Consider the following 12,022-nt stretch of genomic DNA (forward strand, 5'->3'; position numbering starts at 1 on the left):
GCCTAAAAATTACGCAGAAAGCTGCAGAAAAAGGCTTTACCTGGTTTGATGGAGGGGAAGGAGAGCCTGGGGTCCTCGGGAGGATGAGCGCGGCGTTTCTTCCTCCAGCGGCGCGCGGGGTAGGAGTAGAGCTGCCCGGCGGCTAAACCTGGGTGCGGGAGGGGATAATTAAGGTTATGAGGGTAATTACAGGGAAATTAGTGCTTTTTTGGTGGGATTCGGGCTGTACCCGGCCCTCGGTGGCGCTTCTCCATCCAGATGTAGCAGTTGCTCTGCGCCACGCCAGTCTGTGAGTCGAGGAAGGGCAGGCGCACGCTGCGCTCGGCGCAGAGCCGCGCGTTGTAGTTGTGGCACTGCTCCATGGCATCGCGGTAGTACTGCTCGCCGAGCCTGCCGGGGGGAAAAGAGGAGGTATGGGGCAGGAAAAAAAAGGGGGGGAAATCGGGAAAAAAAAAGTCAGGGTCGTGGGATCCTGCCTGATGCAGCTGTGGGGGTCACGGGAAGAAATGATGAGATGGGGTGGGGTGGGAAAATGGGTGAAAAAGGAGCCCCGAAATGTGATGTGGGGAATAAAAATGGGTCAAAAAGGAGTGTGTGGGGGGGGAAATGGGTGAAAAGAAGCCCCTAAATGGGATGTGGGGGAAAAATGGGTGAAGAGAAGCCCCCAAATGAGATATTGGGTGGAAAAAATGGGTCAAAAAGGAGAGTGGTGGGGGAGAATGGGTCAAAAAGGAGAGTGGTGGGGAAAGATGGGTCAAAAGGAGAACCAAAATGTGATGCGGGGAAAAAAATGGGTCAAAAAGTAGTGTGGTGGGGAAAAAATGGGTTGAAAAGGAGCATGGTGAGAAGAAATGGGTGGAAAAGGAGCCCCAGAATGAGATGCAGGGAAAAAATGGGTCAAAAAGGAGTGTAGTGGGGAAAAATGGGTCAAAAAGGAGAGTTGTGGGGAAAAATGGGTGAAAAGGAGCCCCAAAATGGGTTGAAAGGAGCCCCAAACTGTGAGGTGGGAAAAATGGGTCAGAATAGAGTGCGGTGGGGAAAAATGGGTCGAAAGGAGCCCCAAAATGGGTCAAAATGCATTAAACATAGATTTGGGTAAATAAATACCAATTTGGGTAACTAAAATATTGACTTGGGTAAATAAGTATCAGTTTGCTGGAGTGTCAGGGGACATCCAGCACTCAATTTCTGATGTTTTAGCCCCAAAAAGCTGGAGGTGGAGGCGCTTCATTTCAGCGGCCATGTCCCTGAATTCTCTTTTTTTTTGCTCTTTTGGCTGCAGAGGGAGCCCCAACACCAGACTTGGGGAGGTGAAACCTTCCTGAGGTTCTCATTTCTGTCTGATTCACCCCCAAAATGAGCGTCCCAATAACACAAAGCCCTAAGTGTGTCGATTTAGGGCAAAAAAGGCTAAAAAAAAAGAGAGTTTGGCTCACGTTGGGGTTGGAAAATGATGAAAAAGTCTTTAAAGAGCACAAAAAAACTATGGGAAGAGCCCAAGACCCTATGGAAGAGCCCAAGACCCTACGGAAGGTGTCAAGAACCTATAGAAAGCGCCCAAGACCCTACAGAAGGTGCCCAAGAACACTCCAGGAACATATAGGCTCATCCCCCCCCCCGGACCGTATAGGGGGAGGAGCGGTTCCCCAGCTCTATAGGGGAACCCCAGCTCTATAGGTCCAGGCCTGTATATGAGGCACTTCTCTAGGTTCCTGTCTCCCAAGGACCTATGGAGACCCCAGAGCCCAAAAGGGCACTCTGCTATAGGGCTCTACAGTGGGGATCCCCCTCCGCAGGGATCTATAAGGGGCATACAGACAGGGCACACACTGGGCTCCACCTCGTACAGGGGTCCAGGCCCACAGGCCCCCCCCCCAGGGTCGTAAAGGAGGAACATCCCCACTAGGATCCTATTGGATCCCATACAGAGACCCACTGGAGGGGACAACCCCCCCCCAGGCCCTTTTAGAGGGAGAGACCCTCTGGAAGGACCAATAGGGGGTGCAACCCCCTCCCCAGACCCTACAGACCTCCTCCCAGGGAGGATCTGAGGAAAATCTCCCCACAGGATCCTCTTGGATCCCCCATAGGAACCAATAGGGAGTGCAACACCCCCAACCAGGCCTTACGGACCTCCTTCCAGGGCCCTATAGGGAAAAATTCCCCCCTAGGACCCTCTTGGATCCCCTATAGGGACCAGTAAGGGGTGCAACACCCCCCCTCAGGCCCTATAGACTACATCCCAGACCATTACAGGCAGAAAATCCGCCCCCTGAAACCTCTTAGATCCACCATAGGGACCAATGGGGGGGGGGGGAACAATCCCCCCTCAGGCCCTACAGAACTCATCCCCAGGCGTTATAGGGGGGAAAATCCCCTCTCAGGGCCCTCCTGGATCCCCTATGGAGACCAACAGGCCCCTCCCCAGGCCCTACAGACCTCCTCCCAGGGCCATATAGGGGGAAAATCCCCCCAAAGGACCTCTAGGATCCCCTGTAGGGACTAACAGTGAGGACCACCCCTTCCCGGGGTCCTATAGACCCCCCTCCCAGGGCCTTATAGGGGGCAAATCCCCCCCCACAGGCCCTCCTGGATCGCCAATAGGCACCAATAGGGGGAGCGCCGGCCCCCCCCCCCCCAAGGCGCCAACTTGGACTCGCCCGCCGTGGGGCAGCCCCGCTCCCCGCGGCCGGGCCGGACCGAACCATTGCGCCCCCCCAGCGCGTGGGGGCGGGGGGGGAGGGGGGGGGCGAGGCGCACTCACAGCTTCACCACGTTCTGGACCACCGCCGCCATTTTGCCTCCGCCGCCGGGGGCCCTGCGCCGCCCAGCGCGCATGCGCGGCGAGCCGGGAGGGGAGGGGGGAGCTGGGCGCGGAGGGGAGGGGGAGGCGGGGCGAAAAGCGCATGCGCAAAGGACTGGAGCCGCTCGCCCCCCCCCCCGCTGTGCTGTTTGGGTCCTGCGCATGCGTGTGACGGGGGAGGCGGGAAAAGGGGCGAGGAGGGGAAAAAGGGCGGGAAAAGGGAGGCGTGAGGGGAGGGGGGAGGGGGCAAGGGGGGGGGGGGGGGGGGCAAAATGGAGGGTGTGAGGGGGGTTAAGATGGAGGGGTTGGGGTAAAATGAAAGGGGTAGGAGTGATGCACGGAAAAAAGACTCCACAACCATAGGGTTGTAAAGCAGGTATACTTTATTGTGGTGCAACCAGGCGCACTGGGAATAGCTTTCCCCAAAAAGCGTGCACCTGCCCGGTGGTCTCTCACAATTTTATACGTGAATACTGTTACATATTACATGAGCTCTAATACATATTCATTATTTTCCCCGGAAAGGCGGACCTCTTCCAAGAACTCATTTCCATACTCCCTGCCCTTAGCTCCGTCTGGTTGCGCCTGCCCAGCGTAGCCCGGTGGTCGTGGGCTGGGGTCTTTCAGGATGACAGCTATGAGGAAGAGGAGGTTAAACTTTTTTACCTCTCTGGACTTTGACCTTCTGTTGGACAGTATTTAAAAGTTTTTGTTTATCTTTGCCTTGTTTCCTGCCGACAAGTTGTTCATTCTTCTCTCATCCCTTGTCCTTGAACGATATCTCCTTTTTACATCTTCTTCTCATCAGATTCTCATCTACTTCCCCTATAATTAGGATACTTAGGTTCTTATCTGCATCCCTGGTAATTAGGATATTTTACCATATATGTAGCTAAATACTACTTTGGGTAAGTTTCAGGATCTTCCCCATCTCAGGAGCAAGATGGGGGGCGAAATGGAGGTGGTGGGAGACGAAGTATAAGGAGTGGGGGCAAGACTGAGGGGCAAAATGGGGGCAAGGGGCAAAAGGGAGGATGGGGGGGCAAAGTGGAGGGGCCAAGGGGCAAAATGGAAGGGCAAAATGAAGGCAATGGGGGGCGAAATGGAGGGGGCAAAGGGCAAAAGGAAGGGCTGAGGGGCAAAACCCCAGAAATCTAGGATGGTTTGGGTCAGAAGGGACCAAAAAATCACCTAAAAAAATTTCCTAAATCCTGCCCCATAATCAGGCTGCTCAGAGTCCGTCCAGCCCAGCCTTGTGCCAGGGATGAGATGAGTTCTCCTGGAAGAGAACACTTAAATAAAATAATTTTATTAATTTTTAAAATTATTTCCACGGTTTGTTGGGGACAGCACCTGTTTCCCAGATTGTAAGAGGGCAGGATACAAAGACAGACTCACATTATTAAAAAATAAATAAAAAAAAAAAAAAAAGAGGCCTCACATTATTAAAAAAAAAAGTCACTAAACCAGCCAAAAACCTGATTTTTAATAAATAACCCCAATCCTACAGCTGCTTAAGAGTCCCACAGCCTCTTCCCATTTAATTATGTCGACAAGTTTTTGTTAATTTTTTTGTCTTTTCCCTACATTACGGCCCATTTTGGTTTTATTTTTTTCTATTTCTGGGCCTTTTTGGGGCAGATTTTGACAGAAAACTTTATTCAGTCCCCAAATTTGGGGGGCAAAATGGAGGATTTGGGGGGTTTTGGTGGGAGGATGAGGAAGGAGGGGTGCAGGGTGCTGAGAAGGAGGGAAAAAACATGAGGGAAATGTTGGAAAACTTGGGAAAAATGAGGATAGTGGGGATAGTAAGCCAAAGGACTCTGGAATAAAATACAGAAAAATAACAGAAAAAAAAAAAAAAATCTATCCCGTGACAGGGCAGTGAGGAGCTGGCAAAGAGCGGGCAGCAGTGAGGATTTGGGCTGAAATCATGCTCTTTTGTGTAAACAAGAATTCCAGGGGTGAGTACATCACTTTCTTCAGGGTTTTTTCGACACTTTATTGGCTCCTCCGTGTGGAAAGATGAGCACAGAAGCAGTTTTTCCCTGATTCTTCTACTTTTAACACCATTTCTGTCTAATAAGCACTGGATCTGAGAGAAAACTTTTTTTTTTTTAAAGGATTATTTATTGTCTATTGGGAAAACTTTTATTGTTTTAGCATTACTAATTGTAGGGAAAAAATATTTTTTTAGGATTATTGTCTGTAGGGACTTTTTTTTTTTAAGGATTATTATTTGCAGGGAAAACTTTATTTTTTATTATTTGTTATTTTTCTGTAGGGAATTGATGTCGAAATCTCAATTTTTGCACAAAATTTGTGTTTCCTATCTGGCGACAGCCATAGGCGGAGCAGCTTTCCCCCTACTGCCGATCCGGCAGCCTTTCCTTTATAAATTTGTGCATTTACTTAAATCTGTGAGTTTTTTTCCCCTAATTTATTGGGAAATTGGGTTATAGGATGCATCAGGGACACTGCAGTTGTTTTTTATGCAGCTGCCCTTTATCTTGAACCCCTCCCTTTCCCCTGAGCTGTAATTAATCCCTCAAAGCCCTCGTTAACTTATTCTGCCTCAATTTTCCCCCCCAAAATGAGGAGAAAGATGAGGAGAAAGGCGTTGTTTGGTGCTTGTGGGGTAAGTCACGGCAGGAAGCTTTTCTTCCTGCTGGAGTGACTCATGCTTCTCAGAACTGGTGTAGAAACACTGGGTTTAGCAACATTCATTTCCAAAAATCACTCCTTTGGGGAGTGACTAATTGAGGAATGATTAATTGGAGAAGGAATGCACGTGCCAGCAAGGTGGGATCCTGGGCAGGGAGCCTGGCAGGGAAGCAGGGGGAATCCCAAGTGTTTGCGTTTTTTTTTTTTTTTTTGGCTAAAGCAGCTAAAAAGAAATTTTAATATAAAAATGCCTTTTTTTTCAGCTTCTTCAGCAGGGGAGCAGAGATGGAGATGAGACACTGAAAAAAGGGGGGAAAAGGGAAAAAAATGAACCAAATTATGTGCTCAGAAGGGTGCTGTGATCCCCAGGAGCAAAAAAAAAATATATCAAACAAGGTGGGTTTGGGGCCAAATTAAGGCCAAATTGGAGCAGCTGATGCCCCAAATAAATAAAACAAAATTAAGCAGGCTGCCTCCTCCTCAGAAGGTCTTACTCCGAGCAGGGCTGTTAGCTTGCTGATTAACCCCAAAACATTGCCATTTAACCCCTTAAATGTTGCTCTTTAACCCCAAAATCTTGCCATTTGCCCACCAGAATGTTGCCGTTCAATCCCGAGTTATGTTTCAACCCCAAAACAGATATTTAACCCAAAAAATCCTATTTAACCTCAAAATGTTGCCGTTTAACCCCAAAATCTTGTTTAACCCCCAAAGTTGCTGTTTAACCCCAAAATTTTGCCGTTTGCCCACAACCTTCCCTGTAGGCACCCCACAGAAGCAAACGGGCCGAGTAAATGAGAGCCAGGACACAACTGCACAGTGGTCATTAGTCTAATGCCTCATTAATTAATGAATGCCTCATCAATTAACAATTCACCCATCCACACATCAGCCGACACCATACGGTGGTTTATGGAAACACCATAAACCACCAAAAATAAGTCAGGGAGCTCCCCGAGAGGTTCCTCAGCAGTCTTCTTCTGGGCTAAAAAGTGCTGAAAACGGTTAAAAGCAACACAGTTTATTAAAACCCAAAGTTTTTGATGCACAAAAGTCTCCGTGGCCCATTTTGCCCCAAGATCAGCAGAATTGGGTTTTTTGGCAATTTGGGGAGCCTGAGGACGCTCCCACCCTCCTCCATGTCTTACTTTCACCTTTCCAACTCCAACCCCACACTCCGGGCACGATTTTCCTCGCAAAAACGGCGTTTTTCGGCTTCTCCTTCTTCTCCCTCACCCTCAAAGCCTGGTAGGGTGGGTGTTTTTTTTTTTTTTCCCTAGAACCACCGAATTTCCCCATTTGTGGCGTTTTTTCTTGACCAAGCCAACACGCTGGGAGTTATTTCACCAATTCCTCCACCAAACCCCTCCAGAAATGCGCAGGGTCAGCAACGGTTGAGTTTGAGCCAACGGGAAAAAGGAACAACGATGGAAAAATACCTGTTTTTTGCCATTTTTTTTCCCCTTTTCCTGTTCTTGCTTGCTTTCAGGTCAAGATCTGCACCGATCCCTCCGCTTGATGCCTCTCCATCACTTGCAGGACGTCGTCCAGGATGGACGGCCCCAAGTCAACGTGGAGGGAGAGGAGGGAGCCGGCGTGCGGGAGGAAGGGCTCGGCACCCCGCTCTTCCTCCTTTTCCTCCTCCAAGCCAACCCGCTCATCGAGGTGCAACCGCGGCGGTTTTGGAGGAGCCGGTGCCACCGGCAGCATCAACGCCTGCGGGGTGCCCAGAATGGGTAAAGAAACGGCGTTTTTGAGCAACGGTGAGGCCGCCTCTGAGGCCGGACGCTCCCCGAGGGTGGAAGTCCTGGCAAATTGGAAGGATGAGGCGCTGGTGGTCTCGGCACGGGGCAGGAGGTGGAATTTGCCGCGGAGGAAGGAGACGTCGCCGAAGGTGTCGCCCTCGCCACCGCTGCCAACGTGGATGGTGTGGCGGAAGTCGCCGAGCGGCGGGCTGATCATGTCGCAGGACAGCACATCACGCAGCTTGGCGCGCTTCCCCTTGCGGCTACCCCGCTTCAGGTAGATTGGCGCCTTGGTGGACATGGCCAGGGGCTTGGGGCGGGAAGGGAACAGCGAGGGTAATTAGTTAATTGCGGGTCATGGAGACTTCTAGGCTTTTAGTTGGTCGGACATGTTACCGATAATGAAACAACCCAAAAAACTCATTAACTCCAGGTGATCTTTCTCCATTTTAGTTGGTCAGACACCTTATCTATAACAAAATGACCCAAAACATTAATTAATTCCAGGTGCTTGCTCTCCATTTGAGTTGGCTGGCCTTGTTATTGATAATGGAGCAATCCAGGTAATTAATTAATTAATTCCAGGTCATCTCCTCTACTCCAATTTTAGTTGGTTGGATGCGTTATCAATAATGAAACGACCCCAAAAATTCATTAATTCCAGATGTTCTTCCTCCAATTTAGTTGGTTGGCCATGTTACTGATAATTAAGTGACCCAGGTGATTAATTAATTCCAGGTCATCTCCACTTCTCTTGGTTGGATGTTACCATTAATGAGATGACCCCCAAAATTCATTAATTCCACGTGATTGTTCTCCATTTTAGTTGGTCGGACACGTTATCGATAACGAAACAACCTGGATAATTAATTAATGCCGTGTTATCAATAAGAAAATGACCCAGGTAATTAATTAATTCCATGTCACTTCTCCATTTAGGTTGGTTGGCCATGTTTTCGATATCAAAACAACACAGATAATTAATTCCATGTCATTTCTCTATTTTAGTTGGTTGGACACATTATCAGTAATGAAATGACCCCCCAAATTAATTAATTCCAGGTGCTCATTCTCCATTTGAGTTGGTTGGCCATGTTATCAATAACAAAATGACCCAGGTAATTAATTAATTATAGGTGCTTTTAGTTTGGCAGTTCCATTACCAGTAATGAAATGACCAAATTAATTAATTCCAGGCACTCTGCTCCTCTACCTGGAGCTGTTAGGCCTGTTACCGATAACAAAGCCCATGTAATTAATTAATTCCAGGTGCTCTCATCTCCATTTCAGTTCATCAGCCACCTTATCAATAACAAAATGACCCAATTAATTAACTCCACGTAGGTGAGGCCTCTGGGAGTTGATTCTGGGCTTTGCTTTGGCTTTTTTAGCCCAAAAGAGATTTTTAAAATTTCAAGCACCATATTTCACTCGTCCAGCCACCCAGCCCCACGCTTAATAACAATAGTAATAAAAACTACAAACCCCACAGATTTAGGAAAAAGGAAAGGAAATTGTGATTTTTTTCCCCCCCAGTTTTACTCCTCTTCATCCAACCCCACCAGGTTACGCAGCTGGCTCCAGGCACGGCTTTTGAGAAATGGGGAGGAAGTGAGAGAAATAAAGGCAGAAGATGCTCAGAGCATTGAGTTTTGCGGTGAAATCCCGGTGTTTTGTACTTGTTTGGAATACAAAATGATGTCAAGGCTGACACTGCAGGATGCGGCTTTGCTAATCCCAGGTGGATTAAGCCGTTAACGACAGCCTGGAGCAGCAGAGGAAGCTTGGCCAAAAAGTGTTGAAATCGTTGGGGAAAAAATAATAATAAAAAATACACAGTTTTTGCCTTGTTTTCCTCAAGCCTGGCCGCTTCTATTCAACGCCTGCGAGCAGAAATCGCGCTTTTTGCCCTTTTTCCCCCCAAAAAGCATCCAGAGCTTGCTGTGAACACCCTGTGTGTCCATCAAAAGGGGAAAAACAACCTTAAAAAACTGCATTTATGGCCAACACCTCCTGGAAAAGGGTCAGCGGGACACAAAAACACACAGAATTTGTTTTTTTTTAGGACAACAAAAATCCTCCAAACCCCTTTTCCCCGATGTTTTCCAGCTCCCCCTGGCTGGTGGTGTTACTGGGCAGGGCAGAAGAGGTAAAAAGCGGTTAAAAATTCTGCTTTTTCCCCATTTTTGGCGACTTACGCTCTGTCACGTGAAGGCTCGCTGGTGATTACTGGAGCGGCGAATTTCCCATCCCGGCACCTCCACAGAGAAAAACCTGCAAAAAAAAACCAAAATAAGGTAATTGAAAAAAAATAAACAATCCTTTGGGATACCTTAAGGGGAGGGGGGAGGGGGAGTAGAAAACAAAGCTGCTCACCCCCCTCTGCCTCCTTCCCGTCCTTTTTCAAGCCTTTTTTTTTGGGAGAAAATTCCCCCGGAGGAAGTCAGTGCCGAAGGACACGGAATAAAGCCCCCCCGGGGATGGATTTGGGATGAGAAAGGGGAATTTTGAAACAAGGGGAGCACTCGGAAAGAGGATTTTAAGGGGTGAGGGTGTTGCAGAGCCTTGGTTTCGCGGAGCAGGGGAGAAAAAAAAAACCAAAAGATGAAAACAGGGAAGAACGGGGTGCTAAAGAAGCAGGAAAAGCACCGGGGTTGGGCAGCTCCCGCTGCTGGCCCCGCCCGGCCTGCTCCTTTAAATCCCCTAAATCCGGATTTAACCCCCCGTTTACACCCCAAATCCCATTATTACAGGGGCTCCGAAGGAGGGGGGCAGTCAGAAACCTGGCAGCTGGGAGGTAAAACACAGCAGTGGGGAAAAAAAAGGAAAAAAAAAGAAAAAAAAAAGAAAAAAAAAAAAGAAGGAAGTAATTGCTTTTTTGGGGGGGAGGGGTTTAGGATTTAAAATTCTATTTTTTCCCCAACCCAGATTTAAATCTGATTTAAACCCGATTTCAGTCAGGTTTGGGACCGGGCTTCAAGCAGGATTTGGGGGCCCGACGAACCCCACCACCGGCCACTTCTCCCAGCGACCCTCGGTAGGGTTTCACAGCGAGGACCCGCCAACAGCCCCAGAACCTTCCTTTTTAGCCTTAAAAACGCGCTGCTCCCCCCTTTTTTTCCCCCTTTTTCCACCTCAGCACCAGGGCCCAGCAGGAAGGAGAGGCAGGGCAAGCAAGCCCCACCCCGGAGGCCTCGCTTCCCTCTTCCCCTACGCGCAATGGGAGGCCCCAAAATCCTCGGGTTCGGCCCCAAAACCCTTCCCAAGTTTCTCTCAACCCCTCACCCAGCCCTGAGGATTTTTTTTGGGGGGGAAAAATCGTTAGAAACCCATGATTGAGCCCCCCCCCTGCCGAAAAGCCCCAGTTTGCCCCAAATGAGGATTTTTTATGTGTTAGCACTTCTGGAGGTGTTTTACCTGAAAACGTTTTTAGGAAGGAAATTGAGGCAGGGGAGGAGTGAAGCTGAAAATGGGGCAGAATCAGGGCTCTGCTCTGCCTTTTGGCCTTTTCACATGGGCAGCACCTGCAGGCATTAAAAAAGGGGGAAAAGAGCCCCCAAAAGGGGGGAAAGCCTCCCCCCAAATGTGGGAAAACATCCCAAAAAAGGGGAAAGAGCCCCAAAATGGGGAAAACCCTCCCAGAAAAGGGGGAAACCCTCACAAAAGAGGGAGAGGCACAAAAAGAGGGAAAAGAATCACAAAAAAAAAAGGGGGAAATGGCCCCAAAACCAGCCTTTCACCCACGCTGGAGAAAGCAGCAATTTCATTTGGTGTGAGAAATCCTAAAATCCGTCAGGTCGGGGGAAGAAGTGAAGCAGGGATGGAGCAGAAACAGGGCCCGAGACACTTTGTGTGGATATTTGGGGTAAAAAAGAGAAATTTCAGGGCTCAGCCCCACATCACCCGGTGCTGAGGACGGAAAGGGCAAGGGGAGCTCCCAACCTAAATCCCTTTTTTCCCCTAAACGTGGCTTTGTGGTGGGATAGAGGCATCCAAGACTCCATCAAGGTGGCTGAGCAGTGATACAATTGAGGGAAAAAACAACAAAGAGAGGAAAAAAGGAGGCAAAACCACAAAACCCACCAGGGAGGCAGCACCAAAAACCACTAAAATCAGCTCCTACACTGTTTTTCCCCCAAATTTTGCTTTATTTCCAGGATTATGGGCAGAGGAGCAGCACCCCAAAACCCACAAGAGGTGGCAGAAGTGCTAACAAGGTAATTAAGAGTAGAAAATTAATTAGCATTGACACTGTTCCCTAAAAGTTTTGGGGTTTTCCAGCTGTGGATTTGAGGCGGAAAACAGCAAAAAAGAGGCTCGGGGCCAAACCTTTAGCCATGCCCCTTCTGGAAATCGGGCATTTGTGCACCTGGGGGCACCTGTAAATTAATTACTCGATGATTAATTAACCTTGGGGTCCCACGAGGGGGGAGCTGAGGCTGATGACCTGTTGAAATCTCAAGGAAAAAAAAAATCTGCTTCTGCTCTTAGTCATTATTAATTAACTACCGTCACTGTTTGGGCCATTTATTTTTCCACGGCGATCCGAAGAGCAATCTGCTTCGGGGAGGGTAAGAAGATCCGCAGAGATCCCGTCCGTGGGGGATCGGGGGGGGGGGGGGGTGGGGTCGGGGTCAGATTTTGATGATTTGGGCCGAGACGCAGGGATGGTGGCGCTCGGGGTTGCGGGGCCGCAGCAGGAGGCGCCCGTAGGTGCCACCCACCCGGCCCTTCGTCAGCCGCCCGGGGTTGAGGCAGACGCAGCCCAGCACGTCCTAAGGGGGGGAGAGAGGGGATCAAGTGGGCTGGG

At 49.2% G+C, this 12,022-nt stretch overlaps 2 protein-coding genes and 1 long non-coding RNA gene across 3 annotated transcripts in view; all 3 read right to left on the bottom strand.

The window, feature by feature from the left end:
• Positions 1 to 13: 13 nt before the first annotated feature.
• LOC118159912 (zinc finger protein ubi-d4-like) lies at positions 14 to 2,818 on the bottom strand (the record flags this gene model as incomplete). Its single annotated transcript, XM_035314444.1, has 3 exons — positions 2,765 to 2,818; positions 230 to 390; positions 14 to 148 (listed from the first exon to the last, which is right to left on the bottom strand). Coding segments are annotated over exons 1-3 (328 nt in total), but the record flags the coding sequence as incomplete, so codon positions are not given.
• A 4,101-nt stretch (positions 2,819 to 6,919) lies between these two features.
• On the bottom strand, positions 6,920 to 9,534 carry CDC42EP2 (CDC42 effector protein 2). The gene is made up of 2 exons (XM_035314443.1): positions 9,427 to 9,534; positions 6,920 to 7,523 (listed from the first exon to the last, which is right to left on the bottom strand). The coding sequence occupies exon 2, from the start codon at positions 7,511 to 7,513 to the stop codon at positions 6,953 to 6,955; it is 561 nt and encodes a 186-aa protein (XP_035170334.1). The 5' UTR covers positions 7,514 to 7,523; positions 9,427 to 9,534; the 3' UTR covers positions 6,920 to 6,952.
• A 2,308-nt stretch (positions 9,535 to 11,842) lies between these two features.
• Positions 11,843 to 12,022, bottom strand: part of LOC118159910 — a 1,042-nt gene continuing 862 nt past the window's right edge. Inside the window, exon 2 of the long non-coding RNA XR_004747283.1 lies at positions 11,843 to 11,987. This is a non-coding gene — a long non-coding RNA (uncharacterized LOC118159910). The remainder of the gene's footprint in view (positions 11,988 to 12,022) is intronic.

The sequence above is a fragment of the Oxyura jamaicensis genome, unplaced genomic scaffold (assembly GCF_011077185.1).
Source record: "Oxyura jamaicensis isolate SHBP4307 breed ruddy duck unplaced genomic scaffold, BPBGC_Ojam_1.0 oxyUn_random_OJ72652, whole genome shotgun sequence".
Lineage (NCBI taxonomy): Eukaryota > Metazoa > Chordata > Aves > Anseriformes > Anatidae > Oxyura > Oxyura jamaicensis.